The following is a 26,505-nucleotide window of genomic DNA, read 5'->3' as shown; positions in this document are numbered from 1 at the left end:
ACTTAGACAGTACCCCACGAGCAAACTTGAGCCTTGGAACCACAGGTAGGACCAACTTTTCCCCTGCAAGAAACCTGCCTGGTGAACTCAAGACACAGGCCCACAGGAACAGCTGAAGACCTGTAGAGAGGAAAAACTACACGCCCGAAAGCAGAACACTCTGTCCCCATAACTGGCTGAAAGAAAACAGGAAAACAGGTCTACAGCACTCCTGACACACAGGCTTATAGGACAGTCTAGCCACGGTCAGAAATAGCAGAACAAAGTAACACTAGAGATAATCTGATGGCGAGAGGCAAGCGCAGGAACCCAAGCAACAGAAACCAAGACTACATGGCATCATCGGAGCCCAATTCTCCCACCAAAGCAAACACGGAATATCCAAACACACCAGAAAAGCAAGATCTAGTTTCAAAATCATATTTGACCATGATGCTGGAGGACTTCAAGAAAGACATAAAGAACTCCCTTAGAGAACAAGTAGAAGCCTACAGAGAGGAATCGCAAAAATCCCTGAAAGAATTCCAGGAAAACACAATCAAACAGTTGAAGGAATTAAAAATGGAAATAGAAGCAATCAAGAAAGAACACATGGAAACAACCTTGGACATAGAAAACCAAAAGAAAAGACAAGGAGCTGTAGATACAAGCTTCACCAACAGAATACAAGAGATGGAAGAGAGAATCTCGGGAGCAGAAGATTCCATAGAAATCATTGACTCAACTGTCAAAGATAATGTAAAGCAGCAAAAGCTACTGGTCCAAAACATACAGGAAATCCAGGACTCAATGAGAAGATCAAACCTAAGGATAATAGGTATAGAAGAGAGTGAAGACTCCAAGCTCAAAGGACCAGTAAATATCTTCAACAAAATCATAGAAGAAAACTTCCCTAACCTAAAAAAAGAGATACCCATAGGCATACAAGAAGCCTACAGAACTCCAAATAGATTGGACCAGAAAAGAAACACCTCCCGTCACATAACTGTCAAAACACCAAATGCACAAAATAAAGAAAGAATATTAAAAGCAGTAAGGGAAAAAGGTCAAGTAACATATAAAGGCAGACCTATCAGAATCACACCAGACTTTTCGCCAGAAACTATGAAGGCAAGAAGATCCTGGACAGATATCATACAGACCCTAAGAGAACACAAATGCCAGCCCAGGTTACTGTATCCTGCAAAACTCTCAATTAACATAGATGGAGAAACCAAGATATTCCATGACAAAACCAAATTTACACAATATCTTTCTACAAATCCAGCACTACAAAGGATAATAAAGGGTAAAGCCCAACATAAGGAGGCAAGCTATACCCTAGAAGAAGCAAGAAACTAATCATCTTGGCAACAAAACAAAGAGAAGAAAAGCACACAAACATAACCTCACATCCAAATATGAATATAACAGGAAGCAATAATCACTATTCCTTAATATCTCTCAACATCAATGGCCTCAACTCCCCAATAAAAAGACATAGATTAACAAACTGGATACGCAATGAGGACCCTGCATTCTGCTGCCTACAGGAAACATACCTCAGAGACAAAGACAGACACTACCTCAGAGTGAAAGGCTGGAAAACAACTTTCCAAGCAAATGGTCAGAAGAAGCAAGCTGGAGTAGCCATTCTAATATCAAATAAAATCAATTTTCAATTAAAAGTCATCAAAAAAGATAAGGAAGGACACTTCATATTCATCAAAGGAAAAATCCACCAAGATGAACTCTCAATCCTCATCTTCGGTTGGTTTATATACAAGTGTGCAATTTCTAGGCTTGAAAGTAAAATGATGCTATGTGGTGCTGGATAGAGGAGCCTTATTTTTTATTATGGCAGCTTGCTATTTTTGTAACATGGTGATTTGGTTGAACACAATAAAGTACAGTAGTAAAAAAAAAAAAAAAAGAATCAACCAAAAAAAAAAAATACACTGTTAAGTTGGTTCAGTCACTGCCCCTATGCTTTTAAAAAGGTTTTATTGTATTTTGTTTATTCATATTTATTTATTTATTCATTTATTTTAGTTTTTTGAGACAGGGTTTCCCTGTATATCCCTGACTGTCTTGGAACTCATTCTGTAGACCAGGCTGATCTAGAACTCAGATATCTGCCTACCTCTACCTTCTGAATGCTGGGATTAAAGGCATGCACCACCATTTTATTTCGTGTGTGTGTGTGTGTGTGTGTGTGTGTGTGTGTGTGTGTGTGTGTGTGTGTGAGAGAGAGAGAGAGAGAGAGAGAGAGAGAGAGAGAGAGAGAAGGGATTTGTAAAGCCGGATGTCTCTTTCCATTACACAGATCCCAGGGATGAAACTCGATTAATCAGACTTAATATCAGCTTCCTTTACCCACTGAGCCATCTCACCAGCCCCCTCTAAAAAAAAGAATAATTAATAAAAATAGAATAATTTGTAGTATTTATTCACAGCTTAACTTATTCACAAATTTGAGGAACCGTCCAGCAAAGAGAAAGATGATCCAGAACTGCACGCAGCCATATGGAAGGTGTTTGTACAGCCAACTAGAAAGAGAACACACCGTGCCTTCACGTATGCAAATTGCAAAAACAGGACTGACCATGTCTCTGTGCTGCTGGTGAATACCAACTTATCTTGCAGATGGGTGGCATGAAGCAGGAGAGGCAAACCCAGAAGAGTTCCTGAGACTCCTGACAAGGAGCATAGGTGCCGACAATAGGGAAATCCCATCCAGCTGTACACACGGCCTTTTCTGCATGTATACTCTTTGAATAAATTTTTAGATAGAACAACAAATGGGGACATTGTTGTTTTGTGAAAGGATGGTAGTCAGGAAGCAGTTGCATCGCTGCAAGCTATAAGCACTGCAGCTTCTTTTATGGGGATCTATAAAATGTCACTGGCTTCTTGCAGTCTCACATAAAACAAATGCTTGTTGATGCACCCGACACTTGTGGAATCCCAGTGGAAGACTCTTAATGTTACACTGCTGCTGGCAGTTCTCAGTGCTTTGATTGGCATGAACAGGTGGCAAATGTTAGACTTGGTATTATTGGAGGTCATCTTTAATGTAGCTTATCTAGTTAAATTATCAGTCCCCTGAAGACAGAAATTAATACCTCTTTTTTTCTTTTTTTCTTTATTAACTTGAGTATTTCTTATTTACATTTCAAATGTTATTCCCTTTCCCGGTTTCCAAGCTAACATCCCCCTAACCCCTCCTCCTCCCCTCTATATGTGTGTTCCCCTCCCCATCCTCCCCCCATTACCACCCTCCCCTCCAACAATCACGTTCAATGGGGGTTCAGTCTTAGCAGGACCAAGGGCTTCCCCTTCCACTGGCGCTCTTACTAGGCTGTTCATTGCTACCTATGCAGTTGGAGCCCAGGGTCAGTCCATGTATAGTCTTTGGGTAGTGGCTTAGTCCCTGGAAGCTCTGGTTGGTTGGCATTGTTGTTCATATGGGGTCTCGAGCCCCTTCAAGCTCTTCCAGTCCTTTCTCTGATTCCTTCAACAGGGGTCCCATTCTCAGTTCAGTGGTTTGCTGCTGGTATTCGCCTATGTATTTGCTATATTCTGGCTGTGTCTCTCAGGAGAGATCTACATCCGGTTCCTGTCGGCCTGCACTTCTTTGCTTCATCCATCTTGTCTAATTGGGTGGCTGTGTATGTATGGGCCACATGTGGGGCAGGCTCTGAATGGGTGCTCCTTCTGCCTCTGAAACTAATACCTCTTAACTCCCATTCCACTTAGCCCAAAATGGCATAAACAAGCAGAGCCCCTCAAACAACACTGGTTGATACAATCATGAAAAATACTTTCAAAAAGCAAACCTAGAGTTTGTGAGGATAAGTATCCAAATGCAGTTTTGAAATCATTAGTATCTGTCCTTTGCTAATTCTCTCCTGTCCATAGTATGGCTACAAGCTGACTGGGCATTTGGCAATGCAGATAGAAGTGCAGTAGCCCCTGAGCTGTCGAAAGAGATAGCACTCATGATATCGCACATGATGAACTCTCGACTGTGAGGACCTCCTCTTGCTATGCCATGGCCAGTTCTCACCTTACATGCAATCCCAACACACGAGTGAACTTTTAGCTCCCTTTCTAGCACACCTTCAAAGCCACAGGTAGGGCCAGCAGAAGAAGGGAAGGGAAGACTAGAGACCTGCTGCTACATGTGGTATCCATAATCAAGAGATAAGAAGTTTGCCTTAATGGTAGTCGGCAGGAAAAATTGGAAAATAATAAATTGTACCCCACCTAAAAAGTACAGTGGGTTGTAAGTATTAGTTGGAGAAAAAACTCACTGGAAGTAGGAGAATTTTGAGATATTTAAGTGGAATAATGCACGTGTATAGTCATTAAAATGAGCAGAAAAAATGGTGGATTTTTTCAAATTTTAATTTAGATTGTTAAAGTCAATAAAACAAAATTAAAATTCAAAAGAAAAAGAAGGCCTATTAGTCATGGCAAAGACTGAGCTCTCAGTTTGTGTATGATGTTCCCCAGCCACTGTCATATGTCATATGGACATTTCTAGAAATGAACAAGCTTAGAAACCTAAATCAGGATTGGGTCCTTTCTGATAGAAAACTTCACCATCCTCCATAGCTAAGTCTGCCTGAGATCTACTAACTCACAGGGAAAGGTGAAAGGAGTGAGTTTCATTTCTGCTTTTCCTTACCACATATATCCTTCTCCACTCCATATGCATAGGAGAACAAGAAGAGGTAGAAAGGCCTTGCTAGATTGGAGCCATTGTGATGTGCTATCAGGAATGAGAGGAGCCAATGGTTTGTATGCACTGCATCGTCTGGGGACTCTATAGACCATCTAATCCCACTGGAATCCATACCTCAGCCAAATAGGTCCTCTAAGCAGGCTATGCCAAAATAAACAATCAAATAAATTTTAGGTCTCATTGCAGCTGACAGAAAGAAGACATCCTTCATCCTCTACTCCAGTTCCAAACCATTCTTCTTTGTCTGCCTCAGGGATGCTGTCTCTGGATCTGTCTTTTAGGGAGTACCCGACTGACATCTCCTAAGTTACTCTAGGCACAGTGTACCTGATAACACTCTTCAGAGAGGAGGCATCGTTTGCTGTTGCAGGTATTAACCAAACCAAGAGATGCTCTCCAGTAGTAAAACAAAAATATCCCCTAGAGGGCAGACGTTGTCTATGGTTGGAAACCACCAATGTAGACTATCCCAGGGAGACACTAACCAAAACTGTCAGTGTTTTCCAAATTCTGGGAGACACCTGAAGCTCCCTGAGCCCTTGGCCAGGAGACACAAGGCCCTTCCTTATTCTACACTCATGCACCATTCCCAGAGTCGTCTCATACTTTATGTATAAGTTGGAAGGGGGAAATGAGCAAGAGTGGGCAGCCTGTAAAAGTGATTATTTCCCTTTTGCAAAGGAAAAGCAGACACATTCAAGGATGTTATGAGTAATTAAAAAGAAATGAACGTGTCATTGAGGAGAAAATGCACCAACTAAGAAAACACCACAAGCTTACGGATCTTAGTAAAGTTACACTTTGAGGAAGGACCCAAAAGGAAAATCTGTACATCCTCATAGGTGGATGTGGTTTCAACTTAGAACTGCTTGAATGATTCTGACACAATCTGGTCTCATCTTTGTTGGACTACTTAGTGAAAGAACGGATGGCCAGGGAGAAGGAAGAATGGCAAGGACATGACTCGTTTGTATTTTTTTTTACTCTGCATTATCCCAGAAGGGATTTACACATGTAAATGCTTCTAATAAATGGGTGTCTTGGTTCTATTCCAAAAGAAAGAACAGGCACGTAATTCAATAATATTTTATTGTCAAATAGCACAGAAAAGAAGTCACCACTGAACCCTTGGAACAACTTATTTGCCATAAATGGTAAGAAATTGGATAAGGAAAGACACATAAGAAAAACTGCAGCAAATACTTCCTTTTGGTGGTGAATTTAAAAATTGGATTGCAACATAACTGACTTACCATTTTATAAATTATTTATGTAGGCTACAAACTGCTATCTGAAATAGCTAAATTTATAAACTGAGAAAAATATATGCCAAAGCATTGTGGGTACTTAAATAGTTTTCCTTGTATTTTCTGAGAGTTTGGGATCCCTTACCTCCCCACCCCCGACACATTAGGCAAAGAGGAAAGTCCCTTTAATGGCCACAAAACTCTTATCATCACGAGAATCCCTGTAGATTTTAAGTTGCTGATGCTGGAGACGTCAGGGACCTTGTGATCTGGTTAGAAGCCTGGCCGATACAGCATTACCCAAATGACCACGTGGGAGAGCTAGGGAAAATGAAAGCCAGTTTTTTTTAAAAGCTGAGCGTTCCCTTGGGGTCTTGATCTTCTGCTAAAATAGGCCCAGAATTCTTTATCCAACACTCCAAGATCTAGAATGTTCTTCAAAGTGTTTTTATGAGCTGATAATGTACTCATTTTTCAGAAAAATTGATCACTTATGAACTATCTTTATATACTCGTTTTGTGAAAATAGTGTATATTTATAGAAGAAATATTAAGATATTGGTTGATAGGGTAATATTCCAGATACTATTTGTGGTATTCCATGATAAATAGTATTAACAATATGTCATTCTTCTAAAATCTCCAATTAGTATCTTGAAAAAAAACTGTTTCTTAAGGTTTAACATGAAGACTTCTGGACCTACAGTATTGTGACATGTACACAAATTCACTTGAAAAGGGTACTTTGTGGGTCTTATACACTATTGTTTTTTAAGGGTTGAAAGGAGTGAAGATTTCTAGAACATTCTTTATTATCTCAGTAAAGGCAAAGCCCTGAGAATAATGTCCCCACGTCATCCCTACAGCAATTCCTCCCTTGAAGACTGAATTTTTGCCCATCGCTCTGGATGCTTTGACAAATGCAGAGCACATGTTTTCTAAAGGGATTCCCTTTCACAAGTATCCTCTGTTTCCTTTGACAAAGGAAAACAAGGAGGAATTAGGGGGAAGTGTCTGTTAGTATGAAGGTGACATATGACAAATATGGAGTGCTTCCTGATTCAGCAACATTCACAATTTATTGTATAGAAAGTGATTCTGGATACAAAGTTTACAGAGCCCTGCAACTACAGACAAGTTACCTGAGAGTTGGCCAGGCCCTGCCAGCTAAGGAGAAGAGAATTTGCCCAAGAAAACGATGTTTCGAGTTTTGTTGTGTCGAACGATAAAAAGAAATGGATGGTCAGCTTTGAATTCATCCTTGTGCTGTAAGATCCGGGACCCTGGCACCTCGATGGAATCACCACCATCTTCGGTTATTTCTAGGCATACTCTGTGAATCACATTTGATACGGACACTCCCTTGGTCTCTGACATTCCAGAGAAATCCGATGTACTTTCATTGAAGAGACTTTTCAGCCCTAGGCTTTCCAGACTAGCCTTGGGGTCAATCATCTTTTCTACCTTAAACTTTGGAAGGGAAAGCTTGACTTTGGCATTGGCCATGGTGCTGGGGTTGGTCCACTGTAACAGTGTTTCTGGGTTGAGTTGTTTTTCAATCTAAAGACAAAAATGAAAAGTACTTAATTTTATTTACTTCTAATTGAAAAGAATGTTTAAAACTAGTTTGTTAAAAACAGTAGGTGTTAAGTCTAGTTTTAAAGAATTTAAATCAACCTTGGTTTGAAGACAGCACAGGACAGAAACAAGTTCCTCATGTAAGATCTACCAGCCACCTAGATTTCTCTTCCCCACTCTATGGGAAGGTCCTCTTCTCAGTCTGAGAAGCATGGATTTTTATCTACTTAAATTCTAGAACAGTTTTTCAGAAACAGATTGTGATGTTATACACACAACAGTGAAAGGAATGTAAAATGAGGGACTCTCCTGTAGATCTCCGGTTTGTTAGAACTTCTCTACAAAGAGAATTCATGATCTAGGCATACTACGAAGTTAATTAAAACCTATTCCTTCTTTTTTTTAATAATAGGAACTTAGACTAGCTCTGATTTTCATTATCAAAAGTGATGAGCACAAGCATTTCAACTGGGTTAAGAGATTTGTCAAGTAGATATGCAACAAAGCAGAAAATAACTTAGTCATAAAATTCTTCCTGGAGCAAATGAAATTAAGTTGCTCCTTGACCTTCACACAGGTGCCACCAAGAATGACAGTAGCTAACTGCTACTACTAACATGAAACAATACTGTACCAGTGTTATTCTCCTGGTGCAAATAAAAGCCAAGGGTACACTAAGGTTATAAGCTAGTACAAGTGCATTTTGTAGTGGGAAAAGAATAATTTGTTATCTTATTAGACTACAACAATTACTTTTCAGTTACATTCTCGGTTTTGCTTGGTAAAAATTACTAGGACGAAAAAACAAAACAAAACAAAACAAAAAAAACCAAAAGCATTAGCATTAACTATCTTTGCAACTGATATGCTTGTTATTCTGTCTATTTACTTCTTGAGCATGGAGTATAAGCCAAGGGCTCTTTTCCTCTCAAGCTCAGATCCTTGGTCTTCATGTACTCAGATGACCATGTGGCGATGGACTGGCTAGTTCCCCTCTGTGACTTCCTTCCTCACTGGTAAAAAAAGAACATGATAACAGTTTCTAATTTGTGTTCTAAATGCTATAAAAATTAAATAAAAAAGCTATCCTCCACCTATTGTACATGTCAATAAATATTGTCTGTTTTTCGTTTTAAAGAAGAAAAGACACAGAACGGACTTCAAATCCCTTAAAGATGACTGAGCTGAGGTGTGTGAGGCTGGCCCCTCTGAGCTTCCACAGGACCCGATCTTTACTTCTTTACTATAAAGGGCTTTCTTGTCTAAGTGGCCAGCTGCCTCCTTACCTTCTCCAGGCCTGTGGATTCATCTTCCACGTCCTTAGGGAGCACAATGAGCATACTGAGATGCTTATTCTGGAAAGGAAGTTCTATGATCTTACAGTTGATGTCATCAATGTTACCCAAGCAGAAGGTAGCCTCAAGATTCATCATTTGTACTGGTTTGGTGTCTGTCTGTTAAAAGAAAACATTTTGAAAGGGTTAATTTTCAAATTTATAAAAGAACACATGAATATACACACACACATATATGTATGCGTGTGTGTATATAGATACATATATATATACATATGTGCAAACATAGATATAGATCTAGATGAATAAAAGATAAAGACAGAATTAAAGATAGGAATGACAGTCAAGATCGGACTATTCAAACTTCTCTTGTAGTTTTGGAGCATTATGGCTTAAGCACACGCACAAGAATCCACATGGTATGAATCCTTTAAACATCTTATGACATCCTTGAAAGTTATTCACGCACTTTACTAACCCATGTACTCTACATTATAGGAACTATATCTATTATATTTACATATATAAAAAGAAAAATAAGACAATATGACTTCATATGTCATGTGACAGACAACAATCAAAATACAGGGAATTATATAAGACTGGTAATCCCAGCATTCTGGAGAGAGAGGTAGAAGGAGTATGAATTGAAGACAAGCCTGAGCCACACAATAAATTCAAAGCCACTTTGAGCTACATAGAAATACCTTGTCTCAAAAACAACAACAACAACAACAAAAGCAACAGGCTAAGGACATAACTCAGGAGTTTAGCATTTGCCTATTATGTGTAAAGCTCTGGCTTCATTCTCTAAACTCACATGCTTGCACGTGCATGCACACGCGCGCGCAAACACACACACACACACACACACACACACACACACACACACATACAGGAAAAAACATCAACCACCAATTAAATCATCAATTGATTGTGCCGTCTTCTTGACATGACTAGCAGCGGGGTGATTGCTACCCCTGTAATAGCAGAGGCTGTAAAGTACATGCTGCCTCAGCCCTTAATGACAGACAGTGCCAAGAATGTCCAGAGCCATGCTAAAAGCCTGTGTGTGGACTACACTGAGTCTGAGATGTCTAAATCGTAACAATTGCTCTGTCCCTTGAAATTGGTTAAGTCCACTGTAGTCAGAAAGCTCAGGGAGAGAGTGGAGATCTGACGCCCCCCCCCTTACCCAGCACCCTGGCAGACTTCAAATCTATTAGGAGCAATAACAGCCTTTTTCTGTCCCTGGGAAACTATACAGTCATGGACTGTTGGGTTTTATCTGACACTGATGTTAGGGCTGAGGGCATAGCTCAGTTTATCAAATGCTTGCCAAGCATGCAGAGCTCTGGTTTGAATCTCTAGCAATACATAAACCAAGTGTGGTGGTGCCTGCCTATAATCCCAGTGTTGGAGAGGTAGAGACAGGAGAGTGAGAAGGTCAAAGATGTTTGGGGTTATATTACAAGTTAGAGATTACCTGAGCCTGTCCAAAGAAAATTAAAGCTGGTCTTTGGAAATTGATTATTCGCCCAAAAATATTCAGTAAGACCCTGTAGACACTGTGGTGAAAAAGACAAGGTGCCTGACCTTATAAAGTCCACACATTAACACAGTAACTAAGAAAGTAAATTTATCTGAAGGAAATTACATTTGGGGCAAGTGTGGTATAAATGTCTATGGGGGGAAAGGGGAAGTCATAGAAGCCATTCTAGCTAACCCCGACCAAGTTGGTATCTGAAAGGGATTTCCTCCTAGGTTCAAGCATTAAGAGTCTGAGACTAGATAGGTCATGGACCCAGGTAAAAAGACCTACTACTATTATTCTGCTAAAGAAACATAGTAATAAAATGACTACTAATGACATGCTGCCATACCCAAACATCAGAGCATCACTCAACTATCATCAGAGGACTTTCTCTTAAAGTAGATGGTAATTAACAAAGAAATCTACAACTGGACAGTCTGGAGAGAGGGAGAGACTTCAGGGCACTCAGCCCTAAATGGGATGTCATTATCTAACCCCTCTCCTTACAGCTTAGAGATCTGTGCAGGAGAAGAGACTGAAAGACTGTAAAAGCCAAACATAGTGAGTGGCTCCAAGGAAACAGCATCTTCCAGACACAACAGGATGGATTCACATATGAAGTTACTGAGGCAGGGGCAGCACACATAAGGTCCATCTAGATGGGATCCCAATCATGAGAAGGGGAAGTAGACACAAAGCTCTACCCTGACCAAAAAGCTATTTGCAGTTGATACCTGCTGGAAAAGGGCAAAGACATTTTCTCCAATGGAGTGCCACTAGGTGTTAATCAACCACACTCCAGGGCAGGCTTCACGCTTAGGAGTGTGGGGCCAACACAGACTCCATGTGTTTCATGTGTGTACTTTTTGCTTGTTGTCTTATTTTATCTTTTATTTTGTTTATTTGTTTTGACTCTTTTGTTGTTGCTTGTGTTTTTGTTGTTTTTCTTGTTTGGTTTTTGGACAGAGAGAGAACATCATGAGGTTGGGTGAGCAGGGAGGAAGAGGCTCTGAGAGGGTTATGGTCAGAAAGAATGATAAAAATAAATTTATTTTTAGAATATGACATTTGGTCAGTATCTGGGAGAAACACAACACTGAAAAAATATTGCATAATATCTATAAAGCAAGATACCTTGAACATTGCAACTGAAGGGTTAATTGCTATGGGCCCGAGTTCTTTTGCTCTTTTTTTTTATTACATTCATTCATGCCTGTGAGGGTGTGCACATATATGCAAGCACCATGGCAAAAGGACACACATACAATAGTCATTTCTCTTTTTCTACCATGTGGGGTTTGAGGACAAAGCACAAGCCATGAGAGTTGGCAGTAAGTCCCTTCACCCGTCTGGCCCAGGTCTGAGGATTCACACAAGTCCCATCCCATCAAGGAAGACCACATCACAAACAGATCCCTGAGTTTCCCTAGTTTCTCTCAAGACTTCTAGTCTCGGTTCTTTGGTTTGATTTTAAAAAAAGAAAGCCTCTTTACTTATGAATAGTAATTTTACTACATCCACCTCAATAGCTGAAAAACAGGTTTCTAACTCTTTCTATAATGAATCCCAGAAACGTAAATGAGTAAAGCTATATTTTTTCTCTTCATAGTCAGTCATATTATAAATACTTTGAGCTAGGCTGGGCACTACAAAAGGGAGGGAGAGGAGTGGGGATAAATATTAAACCATGTGTTTTGTTGCCAGGTGAGTAAAAAACTGGGATCAAAGTGCATTTACTGAGTCAGGAACGTAAGTCCTAAGTGGCCAAGCCTTCCTGACAATCCGGAGGCTTGTAGTCTGCTTTGTCTGTTTGCTTTCTTTCCTTTCTCCTCCTTCGATTTCCACATGTCTTCCTTTTCTACACAGAGATTCATTCCTGTGCCCTGCTTTACTGCCACGACTTTGGACTCTACTTCCAGTTCATGATGCACATACCTTGTTGATTCTGAATGGACATTCTTTTGTTTCTGATTCTGGAAATTTCTTCATCCACTTTCCAACAAAGTAGGCAGCATTAACCACAAGGATTTTGGTCTGGTCACTTATACTGTTCTCTGGCAAAATATCTTCAAAGTGGCCTGCAAATAATTACAGAAAACCACATAGAGCAGTTACTCACCTAAATCACTCGCTGTTGTGTGCTTGTTCACTCCAGCAGTGGATCCCTCCATAACCAACCATGACTGCCAGCCCTTCACAATCACTTTCTATTTCCCAACAGACTCCCCCGTACAAACACTGTAAACAAGTCTCTAGGAAAGGATACCTAGACACTGATTGCAGTCCAAACCATCTTCATTCCAATGCTTTTCTAGCAAGGAAGACAACTGACTGGGCCTTTAATGGGGTTGGGGTGGGTTGAAGTAAGGGCAGAGAAGGCTCCACAGGAAGCAGGAATGGATGCTGGAACTCAACTGCAGCCTGATCGGCTGAGGAACGCAGGACAAACTTCCACTATGATACTAGGTTTGGCTTTGTTCTACGTTCACATTTGCCTAAGACCTTTTGTCCTTTCTCATTTTGGGTAAAGTTATAAGAATTTTTAGTTGGAAATAGATTCAAGGATCATCTTTCAAGACTTTAAAACCTGCCTTCATCATTTGCCAAAGCCCATAGCGTAAAAGGACCATCTGGGCCCCTACTAGGGCGTGTGGGCATGTGGCAGCTTGTCAGAGAGCAAGGCAAGGCCCATAGAGAACAATGCACCTCAATAATTTGCCAAGTAATGAGCTGGTATGAGAAATGCCCAGAAACTCAAGTTGTTGGCATGTCTTGAGGAGCAAAGAATTTAGCTTGTGTACTAAAAATATCTAAGGAAGCTTCCAGATGCTCAAAACTTCTAAGTTTAAAGCGAGGATTCTTAAGCAGGGAGGGCCAACAGAGCATTAAATGGAACTTGCCGTCTGTGAGTTCCTTAATGGAGCTGTTAATTTGACCTTTCGTCTCTTCCAGTTTATCTTTGAAGTCAACAGTTTCCAATTCGTTGGCATATGGTCTTTTTGTAGAACTGATAAATTCCTGAAATGAAAACATCCAAATCACACACTTAGGGCAGCTCTTTGGAAATGTAACTAGAGCTAATGCAGTACCACACTGTGCTAAGAAACAGTTTCCTTAAATGCCTATTACTATTCATACATTTTCAAAATGGGTCACACTATCTGAAGCATTGTATAGAAATAAGTATTTTCTCTGAATTAGATGTTTTATTTCTTCAATTATAAGACATACCAATTACTAAATTATTAGTTGGATATCAACTTTGTGAAAAACAAAAGAAACACTATATTATTAAATATATATTTAGATGTGAATCTCCCCATTACTTAAAAAATATTTATTTATATTGGTACATACATAATACAAATATATAGCTGTGGTTTCAATTTAAAAATGCCTTAGACCCTTATGGTTTAGACACTTAGTTCTCAGCTTCTGGCATCATTTTGAGACTTTCTAAGCCTTTGGAAAACAGGGGCTAACAGAAGGAAATAGGTCACTGGAAAACTTGAGGATTCTATTATCTCTGACCATTTCCTGTCAGTCCATAGTTCCCGGTGCTTCATGCTGTGAACAACGGTCTTCAACTATACCCTACTGATAGATCTGCCGGAGCAAATGAGAACAAACAGCCAGGGATGGAACCCTGTGAAACTTGGAGCCAAAATAAATATTTATTCATCAAGTTGTTTCTGGATGGCATTTTATCAGAGTAACAAGAACAAATAACGAACACTGCGTGTGTGTGTGTGTGTGTGTGTGTGTGTGTGTGTGTGTGTGTGTGTGTGTGTGTTTAAAACAGAAAATAAAACAATGAACAGAAAACTTTTATCTTCACTAAAATTAGTGAATATTTTTTAGGATTCTGGCACTCAAATAAGATCCAAAGATGAGTCAGGCATCTGAGCTCTTGTTAGAACAAACTCTTAGGCCTCTAGACATATTGACTTAGACTGGGCATTTTAGCCAGATTTCCGGGAGTTTCATCTGCATGTTCAAAAGTGAAACTTGGGGCTGTAAAGAACACAGCAGTGTGTCTTTGTCTAACTCTAACTCACATTGAAAATGCAAATCCTATTTCCACTGGTATTGACATAAGAGATCCGAGGCCACAAAAATGGCCTTTCAACAAACATTTGAGTGGTGTAGAGTCAGGTAATGCCCCTCAGAGCACATTTGTTTGCACTATAACTTGTATATTTGCAGGCACTACACAATAAGAGGAGAAAAGGGAAAACAAACTGAGGAAGAGAAAGGAAAGAAATGGGAAGGGAGAGAGAGAAGAGGAGGGCAGAAAAGAAGGAGATGGAAGGAAGGGAAGAGAAGGGAGAAAGGAAAGAGAAGAAGAAAGGGAAAGGAGAGGAGGGGAAAAAAAGGAAAAGAAATGAAGAAAGGGAAGGGTGGGAGAGGGGAGGGGAGGGGAATGAGGAAAGGGAAAATGATGGGAAAAGAAAACAAGAAACGCTTACACTCCTGGTTTGGTAGAAATTCTTCTAACTGTGGGAATGAAGTCAAACCAAGCTAACATAACTTGAATGGCACATCAGTCTACCCTTGAATTCCTTCGCAGAAACAACAGTCTTAGCCAATTAACTTAGCTCCAGTCCATTGAACCCAACCTTGAACTGACTGAGGCAGCCAGCACTGCCTAAGAACACCAGAAACACGGTGAGGTGAGGAGCCTACACTGTCATTGGAATGACAGAAGTCTTTAAGTATCACTTAGGGAGCTTTTAAAATGTTTCAATGCCCGGATGAAACTCACATCTCAATTTTCTTTAATTTCCCAGGTGACAGCTGGAATAAAAATAGTTACACGTATGTGTCCTCAAGCCATAAGAGTAAACTGGCAACAGTATGTAGTAACTTAATTCCCAGAGATCTTAAACACAAACAAATACTGAGTCCAGAACATTGTCATGCCGTGGTGGGACATTTGGTTTGGTGATCAAGAAGCTTGAAGTTCTGACCACAGAAATCAGAGCTGAGTCAGCCCTGTATTAGCAGACATGGGAAGGTCTGGTCATCAAGAATCTTGGTTATGTATTTAAATAGAGATCTCAAAAGTCTTATGCAACACTCTGGATCCTAACAAGAGTGGACCACAATGTTTTTCGTATGACTGCTTCAAGAAAGGATTCGACTTAAATGACTACAACAGTTTTATACGAATGTTCTTAATTGGCCTGGGAAAACAACAGCGATTCACATCTGATGAAAAACTGATCAATTGTAGTGGTTGTCTTATTACTGATTCCAAAAGATTTCTGGACCATGTTAAAAATTGAATTGGGGAATTTAAGACATCATCAGGCCATGGTTCTTTGAGAGAGCTTTTTGCAGATTGAGCCCATGTGAAGATCCATTTACTAGATAGTTGGAGCTTCCATTATCCCTTTTCTCCAAAGGACTGGGTGTTGGCGGGGAGTACTTGTCAACTTTGCTGGGGAAGAGAGACACACTCCTCTATACTCTGAGCAGAAGCGACTACTGCTTGGTCCACTAGCATTCAACATCTACAGCGGGCTGCTTCGCTTTCAAACTCCTAAAATCAGAACTGTCACTCTAGAAAGGAAACCTAGCAGTGTAAAATGCCCCTTCTGGGAAAAGGTCCCGCCCTACTGTTATAAACAACTTACTGTAGAAAGGTTCAGAGATTTGTCAATGTATAGTCGCTTGATTAGTTTCAGCGAATAAAAGGAACTGAGCTTATTAACATCAGAAGTGATTGTTTGAAACCCAAAGGGTACATCTTTAACATTCTCAAAATGAAGGACCTGTTAAGAGAATAAAAATTCCATTATTAAAACAAAACAAAACAAAAACATTGCCCTGGGGGTTGAGGAGACAGGGTACTTGCCCTGCAAACATGCGGCCCTGAATTGGATAACCAGATCCATGCATCAGTAGGTCCTCAGTAAGGGATGAGGCACAGAGATCAGTTCCCCATCAATCCAGGATTTGGGCTGCATCAATCTTGTATGGGTCTTGTGCAGGTGACCACAGCTGCCAGGAGTATATGTGTCTCTAAACATGTCTAGTCCAGAGGTTTGCATTTCACATCACTTCCTTGGTGTTGTGAGGGAAAGAGAGGTGAAGACAGATGTTCCATCTCCAACCAGAATTTAGAACATTTATAGCGACTGGTATAATCCCTGTGCCTCAGCGGATGGCCTTGCACCTATACACATACAATAACCACTAACTGGACTAAATAGATTATTGGAAAGAACAGACATGAAGCTGGGGAAAGGCCATGTTCAGGGGGGATGTGAAGGGAGTTATGATCATGTTTCATTGTACACATATATTTAAATTCTCAAGAAATAAGAAAAATAATATTGCAAAGAGACCAGATGTGCTGGGAAAGACAAACAGGTCACATGCAGGGAAGTACCTTCCTTGTTGATACTTGTTGAGGCATGGACCCCATCCACCCCCAACAGTCCTTCCAGAAAAAGAAATGGAACCTGAAGAGCGAAGGCTGGCTTTGTAGCATATGGAGGTGAGAAGTTCAATGCCACATCTCCTCTCGCCAGGGCTGAGACTCTTCTGCCTCCCCCAATTTCTCATCCTGACCTGGTCAACATTGTATCAGTCATAATTTTAGGGGTCCTGGTGAAACAGGTGTTTCTATTTTAAACACCGATGAACTTGTGAAAGGGCTTTTATTTTTCCTTTGAACCTTACATCAATCTGCATAAGGAAAATAGTAGAAAGGAATGGGAAAGTACACCTACTGTCTAAGACCTCATCTCAAAACAGCCATCAAGAAACTCAACTCATTTAAAGGTCCCAGAAATTCAAGGCTAGTCAAGCATAGTTCAAAAGCAACCCTGAGACATCCCTACGCATATGTATGTGTTTGCATGGGAAATTTTACTTTAGTCCATGCCTCTCAATTGAGATCTCAAGCGATTTATTTTCTTCATCTATGCTAGTATAGAGCATTTAAGATGTTACTGCTGAGGTTGCGATTCTGCTTTTATCTTAACGTTAAGTTTGATGTCCTAAAATAATTGATTTTGAAGAGCAGTGCCTTTGTTCTCTTAATGTAGGGCAGGAGGCAGGAGATAGCTATTCCCCATTTACAATATATATGTGCAATGGAGTAGTTAATAAGTCATTTTAATTGACCTTCAAATATGTCAGTACGGGATGTCATATGGCCGACTGACAGTCACTGGTGAGTGGAACACCTGTCAGGTCCCAATGCTCTCCATCCCAATCTGATACCTTTTCTAAATGTAGGTTCTGCTACCCCTAAATAAGTGTTCACATTTAGAGTAGATTAAAAGAGCCCTGGAAATGGTACAGTTCTCAGCCCTGAATAGGTCCACTCACACATTTTTTTCCTTAGGCCTTGACTATGAATTCTAGTGACCATCCCCATTCAAAATCAAAACAAAGCATGGGCAGCTTACCTGTCCAATTTCATTTGCCGTGTCACCTTTGGCGCCTACTTGAGCAAGGGACAGAGAAGTGGAGAGGCATATCGGAGAGAAGAGAATGTTTCCTGCTGGCTCCTTTTCACATAGTTGTTTGAACAATTCAACAGCAAAAGCTGAATTTGCCAGTCTCAAGGCATCCATCTTGGGCCTAGAACCAAGCACAAAACTTAATTTCCAATGCAAAATGTGTACCCAGCTACACCCTGCCAATAACAGTAAGAATTCCGTGAAGCAATGATTTTTTGGACAGGAGACAAGAATAGAGAAACCTCTGGGCAGATGCTTTGAGGCACATGGCATATCTCTATGCTCAGCCACTATGGCCAGCATCAGGAACCCAGCCATGTGTCACTTCCTCAGGTAGTGACCAGAGCAGCCAATAGCATCAGAAACACTCAGCTCACTTTAAAAAAATCATATATTTCTATTACTCCTTTGGTTAAATCATACAAAAAAGTTATTTATATAAGAAAAATAATTATAGCATCTATGTGTGGTTCTGTTTAGTATTTAGTTCTACTTACTATTAAATGTATAATTTTGTGCTCAAAGAAGATACACTGAATCCCTAATTTGTAACACCAATGAATGTAACATTGTTTGGAAGCAGGGGCCCTGCATTTTTAATTAGTTAAAATGGGATCATACTGAAGTTAGGTAAGGATTAATCCAATGTGACAAGTGTCTTTCTAAAAACAGAAAAGAAAATACAGAGACATGTATGAAAAGAAAAGACAACCTGTACACAACCGTCACATAAATTGGACAGGATGTGCACCCCAAGGTCAGAGAGACAGTTTTCCACTCAAGGTCAAAGATTCCTTAGCTAGGACCCACAGGTGTGTTAGAGTCAAATGCATAGACAGGATTACAGTTTGCACCTTAGTCCTTTACAGAAAGTCCAAATGAAGTCGAAAAGTGGGCTCCTAATCTTCACATCAGAGTTCAGAATCCTCTGTAAAGGGCTGTATACAGAATAAACTCAAATAGACCATAATATTCCTCAGAATCCAAAAAGGGTATTTATTAGCAAAAGGAAGACAAAGCTGAGTCCACTGGTGACCACAAGCCGTGCTCCCTGACCTCACCCTCCACTGCTGACCACCAGCCGTGCTTCGTGACTCCCTCCCTCTGTTTATACCTGGATGACTGTACCCCTCAGGCTAGTATGCTTATTGCAAATATATCACAAAGTACCCAAAAGTTAGGTTGGGTGTTTATACTTTCTTTATAGTCTTATTCCTTCTCTTCGACTGGGTTGTGAGAAGAGAAAACGTCGTCAGCCCAGCCTAGAGGCTGACTGGTGTTAAGTTCATAGAAATCAGCAGAGTCGCCTGCTGTGGATGTCTGTGGAGGACTCTGTGTTGTGGATTTGGTTTAATGCCTGCATTATGGGTTCCCAAATTACACAGGAATTTGCACGTCTGCATATAAGACTCTCTGGGTCCCTTTCCCCAGCTGGCTCTAATTTTGTAACTAAAGTCACAGGTGGCCAATGGCTGAGCAGGAAGACAGAGGCGGGATTTGAGGTTCCCAGGAAGGGAAGCGGGAGAGAAAGGAAGGAGAATGGCCATGGCAGAGAAACAAAGATCCAGCCTGAGAAGTGCAGGACAGACACTGCCAACACGTAAGTCAGGAATCTAGGCCGGAGGGTTGTAGGCCTGGGCCCAGGGCAGGCCAGGATGCAGGATAGGATTTAGTAAGAAATAACTCAGAAATATTGGAGGAGAGAGTGTTAGCTACAGGAAGCTTTGGCAGTGCCCAGACATTGATTGATTGTGCTGTTTAAGGCATATTAAATACAAGGCTGTGTGGTGTGGTGTGTGTGTGTGTGTGTGTGTGTGTGTGTGTGTGTGTTTCATTAGAGAATCAAGACCATTGGGGCAGATAGCAAGGAAGTCGGGTTGCCACCAACAATGGGGAAGTTTGTGCAAATTTAAATACCGCAACAGTTCTGAGGCATCTGCTCGCCACAAGGGAAGCTATCAGAGACTTCATTCCAGGACCAAGAAACGCACACAGCCTGTGCAGAGATGCACTTAGCCTAAATGACTGCGCACAAAGGCTCCTTCAGCTTTTAAGAAGGCTAATTACAAAGTATCTCAGTGCTGCTGAGGCTTGAATCCACATTTTGCTTAGAAACTATAAACTGATTTATACTTGACAGGCTTCTATCTGCCAGACCTTCCCTTCCACAGAGAACCTTCTTCTGCATGGTAGCTTCAGCACCTGAAGTCCAAACCTGTCTATCTGCCTGACAGCTGGCTCTTTTATCAGAAAATCTTCCTCGGCTATGGAGAAAGGTAGCAGCCCTCAATATCTGAGGTCCCCTCCACAGCACAGTTGCCTGATAGAGCCTAAGGTAAGGTCTGTATATGTGGAAAGTGTTGAAATGGTGTGATGGTTAATCCTCACGGGGAACTTACGTAATTTAGGATCACCATGGAATCAGATCCCCGAGCATGCCTGTGAGGTAGTTTTAAGATTAGATTAATTAAGGTAGAGAACCGCCCTAACTATGGGTGGCCCCATGCTAGGAGCCAGGATCTCAGACGAAATAAGAAAGGGAAAGCAAACTGAGAACAACCACCATCACACTCTGCTTCCTGACTGTGGCTTCAGAGCTCCCAGACACCCAGTCCCTGGTCCCTGCTGTTCCTTCCTGTCAGGAATGGCTCTAATCTTCTGAAACCAAAAGACAAAGGAAACATACCCTTCCTTACACAGTCATTTACTTTGTTTGCCTCTGGCATTTTGTCACAACAACTAGACATGTGGCAAGCAGTCCTGAGTCCAATTCCCAGCACCTACATGGTGGCTCACAACCATCTGTAACAGGATCTGATGCCCTCTTCTGGTGTGTTGGAAGACAGAACACTCGTATACATTAAATAAATAAGAAGAAATCAACCGAAATGTCCCATGGAAAAATCACATGAGTGGCTCTGTGATTTGCTCCAACTAGCTTGAAAGAGGCCTGAGACACAGTCAACTGGCTTTCCCTGTGCTGTAAGGTTTACGCAAAGGTTTACTTCAACATGCTGGCAGTAATGCCTTGGGAAAGGTGAGACGCTCCTCCACAGGCCATTTTGCAGAAGTCAGTTCTATTTTAAAGCTTTCAAATGCCACATCAGAGACGAGTGGGTGACACACAGTCGGTTCTGTGGCTGACAGCAGCTTCAAAACGCTAGTCTCGTCAGTCATGTCCTTTTCATCAACTTCGCACAAGTTGTTTTCTTTCACTTGCACGAAAGTACAAGAATCTTGTTTAATGGCTATTATTCTATTCTACCCTAAAGGAAAAAACTACACCATTTAAAACCACCTTGGAGTTTTAAAGAAACTTTTATCTTATTAGGAAGAAACTCAGTAACTCCTCAAGTAGTAACACAGTCAATTTTCAAGACTCTGTATTTGACGAAGGGATGACCCCACTAATTGTTTCTACAGTACTAATCTGGTCAGCCCAAAAGTCGTAAGCATACAAGCAACGCTGAGTAGACTCAGTAGGTTGTAGGTATATGTTAATTTGTTTAAAACTCCACGTGAAAAGAAGAAGAAAAATAGGCCGTGAATTTGAGGGGTAGTGGGGGGGGTGGGTGGAGGAAAGGGAGGAGGAATGATGTGATTATATTTTAATTAATTTTTTAACTATTAAGAAAGGTGAGAATTAAAAGTCGAGAGATGTGTCCCTGCCATTCTTAGCTGAGGTATTGAATAATCGACTTTTAAGTAGGGGGAGATCTTGCAAAGGATCTAGACTGGCCCTACCTCTTCATTTGGCAAATGAGAGAAATGGAGGATGATGCTGTGATTCTCCCAGGCCACCCACGCAGGAGTGAGAGTGGCAAAGCCAACCCTAGAATTCATTTCTCCTGGCTCCCAGCCAGGCCTCCCCACACCTCCCCACCTTCTTTCTTCATAATTGGGCTTTTGCCAGCATTTGGTTTTTTCTGAAGTTCCCAAACTCCTGTATTCTAAGTGATCTCCCTCGAAGATACTAAGATACCCTCTGTGTTGGAGAGGGATGTTGCTTTTGTTTAGATTTTCCCGTTGTTTGTTTAGTTGGTTGGTTTTAATGACACAGGGCTTTTCCCCTAAGGTTTTCCTACTTGAGGATGCTTTAGTCCTCCTTTCTGCTCTCGTGTTTCGATTCTTTCATTAGTTCCATAAAGTGTGAGCACCTAACTCAAGCCAGGCAGAAGTAGGTATTAGGAATCCAAAGGCGGGGGCTAGAAAGATGGCTCAGTGGCTAAAAGCCCTGGCTGATCTTCCAGAGGAACTGGGTTTGGCTCCCAACACCCACATGGTAGCTCACAACCATCTGTAACTCCAGCTCGAGAGGCTGTAATAACCTCTGTGGTCACTATGTGCATATGGTACACAGACATACATGCAAGCAAAACACCCACACATATAAAAGAAACATAAAGAAACCAAAACAATCAGCAAAAAAATAAAACCAAGGTGCACACATAGTAACTTCTGCCTCCAGCAAGCTTTCAGCTACTGGCCTAAGAGTGATACCAGAGTGTACTAGTTACCATGGGGACTCTCATCAACACTGCCGCCCTAGAGGAAATCTCAGGGACACCTCCTAAGAAGCACTGACACCCAAGTGAGTCATATGAAAGGGTAAGATCTTAGCCAGACAGATGTGGGGGGTAGAGAGAAAATGCAGACAAATCTGTGGGTGTAAGGATAAGGTTTAGAGTGTAGTCAGGAATTATGCTAGTCTATCCACAGTAGATTCTTCACGAAGGTCCATGGCTTCACTGGCTTTGGGAAGCTGGCTAGGTTTCCAGGACCAGATGTGACTTCCCTCCTATTGATGCAATTAGCTAGCTACTAGTTACCACCAACATGTGAACACTACCGCACCTTTTGCACACCCTGCCATGATGGTATTGTCATGGTTCATCAGTGTTGCAGCTGAGCAAAGCTCCCTAACAGCTTCCCTCCCTGGGCAGCTCGTATAGTATTTTCTGGAAGCATGGGAGCAACTGTAGGAGTGTGAGCTGGTTCTTCCTCCCAGACCCATGCTCCCAGAAATAAGAAATATATCAAAATATATTAATACCTTGGTCACATAGCTGGCTTTTCTCTCATTGTATCATACCTAAAATAATCTATTTATTTTAACCGACAGTTTGCTATGGTTGTCTGTGCTCACCCTGTATCCCTCTTGTCACATCTTCCCAGTGAATGTCCTGTGCCTGGCTCTATCCCAAGTGGCTTAATTTCTGATAAGATAAGTAGACAATTTATTCATAGATAGATAGATAGATAGATAGATAGATAGATAGATAGATAGATGTGTATATGTGTGTATGTTTACACTTATGTATTGATATAATTTTAATGTATAATAATATAATTCCTGAGGCCTATTAAATAACTTTGTTGTTTCTTGTCCCTCCTTCTCCTTCTATATTAAGCCCCCTCTCTTCTCACCAGCTGGAGGCCCCTCCTCATTATTCCCCTCACCAAAAAAAAACCAAAAAACAAAAATAAAAAACAAAAAAACAAAAAACTTCTCTTTGCTGCAAATAGGAGAATCCAAATTACAGGGAAACACAGGAATCTACAGCCGGACACAGAGTAGAAATTGACAGATCGTGAAAAGTCCAACCCCAACAAACATCTACATCACAGCTCCTGTATCTATGACTCAGGAAACATTTTGGGGAAAGGGGTGGAAAGATTCTAAGATCCAGAATACCAGAAAGTCTGTTGTGAAAGAGTCTTTCCCATAAATGGCCTCAAAGCAGAACCAGAATGCTAACAATATGAATGGACACATTGGCACAGAAGGGGGAGAGCTGGACAGGTTCAATACCCAGACAAGGACTATTGACCGCTGGGAGAGGAAATACTCCTTTCTAAGGTCGAGCCCCTTTACTGACTGTCCAATGCAGAGTGATCAGCTTTGAAATCACATATGCACAACAACAAAACATACTCAGCAGACTCTATTTAAATATACACACAGAGGCATGCATATGGAGGGTCTCTATATGTTCTGTGTGTCTGTGTGTCTGTGTGTCTGTCTCTCTCTGTGTCTCTCTGTCTGTGTGTGTGTGAGTGTGAATGTGTGTGAGTGTGTGTGTGTATGTATGTATGTATGTATGTATGTTTAACAAATGCAATCACAAAAATAGAGGACATCAATCTAACAGTGAGGGTTGTGGGAGGGATTTGAGAGGATAAGGGAAGGGCTGGAGTAAGGAAAGAGAGGAGGAAATGGTATCATTCTGTTTCAATTAAAAATAAAATGAATGGATGGAGCCACATGCACTGGCATGAGAGGAGAAATCTGTGCCATAAGTTCAAGGCCAGCCTGCCCTACATAGTGAATTTGCGAAGCTACACAGTAAGCTAAGATCCTGTCGACTTTCACACCGGAGTTGTATGGATGGTCTGTAGCCTAGCTTACCTCATTGTACAGAATGGAGATGACCAAAGGCCTCTCAGGTATTTATTTATTTATTCTTTCACCGTTAAATTGAAGACCAAACCTAGGGGCTTTATGAATACTAGACAAGTGCTCCACCGTGGAGCTATGACCCCAGTCCATTCTATTCTACCTTGTATTTAAAAAAAAAAGTCTTCCTATGTTATCCAGGCTGGATTTGAATTCTTTCCCTCACCCAACTGGGCCTTTAAGTTGACCATTCTCCTGCCTCCGCTTCCCAAGAGGCTGGAACCCCAAGTATCTGTCACCAAGCCCATCTTTCATGGAGCTTTGATGTGACTGATCCTTGGGCAATAATATGACCCAAACCATAAAATCACAGCCTCTATGGTTCACTTTCTGACCCTGGGAGGATAAAAATTGGTACCATATTTTTAAATATGTAGTCTCACATAGTCTCAGCCATCATGGCAGCACCTGGTTTCTTGAAGCCTAAGCTTCACTGCTGGCCCATGGCATTGCTGGCACACAGTGCCAGACCAGGCCACACCTGGCTAGCCCAAACTGCTGAGACTGCATGCTCCAAAGTCAACCTCAAACCCGGAGGGGCTGAAGTGGCACCCTATGAGGCGTGAGGAAGCATGGTACAAAGCCGCTGACTCACCTCTGAGACTCCCTTTCTGCTAGGCTTCCTTTTCTCCACCCATCTCAGAACTGATCCACACTTGCACTTACTTGAAGGTGACTGAAGCGTGTAACACAATTTTGTTAAAATTCCTCTTGGGGCAAGGAGGAAGTAAAAGAAAATTTTTTCAGAACTTGTGTCATGAGAACATGTCTTGTTGTCAATCTGAAGGCATCCTTCCATTTAAGTCTCCCATCTTCAGGCTATGTACTACAGACACCACTTTGCCATTGAGCAAAAATTGGTCCCCCAGTTCTGAGATTCAATTTAGGTAAATGAAACAACCTATTATATTGAATAGAGTTTTCACTATGAAATCTTTGAACTATTATTGTTGTTATCATTGTATTATTATTATTATTATTATTATTATTATTATTATTATTACAGCCCATCAGGAAAAGACAATAACAATCACAAATGTTCAAGAATTTATGTTGTACACGATTTTTTCCAAGTTTGCTGAATCTAATATGAGCAAGGAACAATGATTTCTGTCTAGAAGATGGGTGTCCGACAACGAGCACTGATATAATGCTTAAAATGACGAGAATTTCAACCCCTCAATGTCCATTAGAAAGGTAAGCCCCCGTTCCCATCTCCTTGACCTTCCCTAGACTTTCAGTACCACACCCTTTCAATTCAAAGACCAGTATCTCGAATACATCCTGGTTCCAATCTCCTCACCATAAGGCTGTCTTCCCGGAATCACTGCTGTTCCCACCACAGAACCATCAGCCAAGCCTCCAATCCCGTACCTTCTTCATATTCTGAATGTAGGTGGCAATGTGGTGATAGCTCCCACAGAGCCACTTTAGGCACACAAAGACCTTAGCAGCTGGCACTGGGGCTCACTTTACTGAAACCAGGCTACCCTTGATAAAACCCAGCCACTTTCTTCAACATTTGGAGTGAACCCCCTAACTATTCCATGACTCAACCTCGAGAGGGAACTCAACAGCCCTGCGACACCCGCTTAGCTTACCTTTAGTTGCAGGTATCCCAGCAAATGAGCTGCAAGAAGGGAAAAAGGCCTAAAGAACTCAGAGGCAGTGAAAGCTGTGTTCTCCGGGCCTAGGGAGAAGCGCTCACCTGTGACCACACCCGAGTCTCCCAGTCTGGCCCCGCCCAGCCTGGCCCCGCCTAGCCTGCCCTGCCTGCACCACCCCACTGCTGGGCTCTAACTCATGACTCTTGGCAGCCTGTGCAAGATTGGAAGACATGATTCAGGCCGAACTTGCCGATGCAGTCTGTCTGCACAGCTTCTGGTGGCCTGCGACAAGCACGGGCAGGAAGGTTCTGTTGGTGGATCTTGCCCTAAGCTAAGCATACACATGCATAAGTAAATAAAGGCAACCAACCCTACCTGCCAAGGGAGTGCCAGAAAGGTGAATGGGAGGAAATAAGAGCAGAATAGGTGGTGATAGAAAGAAATACTACAAATCCTAACTCTGACTTCCATCTTTTCTGTGTAGAGTGCTCGAGCGCCATCACTCATTCTGATAACATACACAGCATACAGGCAAAATATGCAGTGCCAAATTGATTAGGAGAGATAGCTTAATAGAATT

General features: G+C 41.4%; 1 protein-coding gene across 2 annotated transcripts; it reads right to left on the bottom strand.

The window, feature by feature from the left end:
• Positions 1-5,801: 5,801 nt before the first annotated feature.
• Positions 5,802-26,211, bottom strand: Serpinb5 (serpin family B member 5). 2 transcript variants are annotated; one of them, XM_087579852.1, is made up of 7 exons: positions 26,027-26,211; positions 17,808-17,982; positions 16,023-16,160; positions 13,284-13,401; positions 12,319-12,461; positions 8,841-9,008; positions 5,802-7,536 (listed from the first exon to the last, which is right to left on the bottom strand). In XM_087579852.1, exons 1-7 carry the CDS (start codon positions 26,155-26,157, stop codon positions 7,144-7,146), a joined length of 1,266 nt encoding a protein of 421 aa, XP_087435978.1. In that variant the 5' UTR covers positions 26,158-26,211; the 3' UTR covers positions 5,802-7,143.
• Positions 26,212-26,505: the final 294 nt, after the last annotated feature.

Source organism: Rattus norvegicus, chromosome 13, assembly GCF_021556685.1.
Source record: "Rattus norvegicus strain SHRSP/BbbUtx chromosome 13, alternate assembly SHRSP_T2T, whole genome shotgun sequence".
In the NCBI taxonomy this organism is placed as follows: Eukaryota; Metazoa; Chordata; class Mammalia; order Rodentia; family Muridae; genus Rattus; species Rattus norvegicus.
Note: the sequence above shows the minus strand (reverse complement) of the source record. Positions and strands in the feature narration are given on the sequence as shown.

Excerpts from the sequence above, each read along its gene's own strand:
- Serpinb5 (XM_087579852.1), bottom strand. The coding sequence starts at position 26,157 with ATGTCTTCCAATCTTGCACAGGCTGCCAAGAGTCATGAGTTAGAGCCC. Across the intron at positions 13,402-16,022 it reads AATCTCTGAACCTTTCTACA|GAATTTATCAGTTCTACAAA; the intron begins GTAAGTTGTTTA and ends TTTTCATTTCAG. Across the intron at positions 12,462-13,283 it reads CATTAAGGAACTCACAGACG|GCCACTTTGAAGATATTTTG; the intron begins GCAAGTTCCATT and ends AATTATTTGCAG.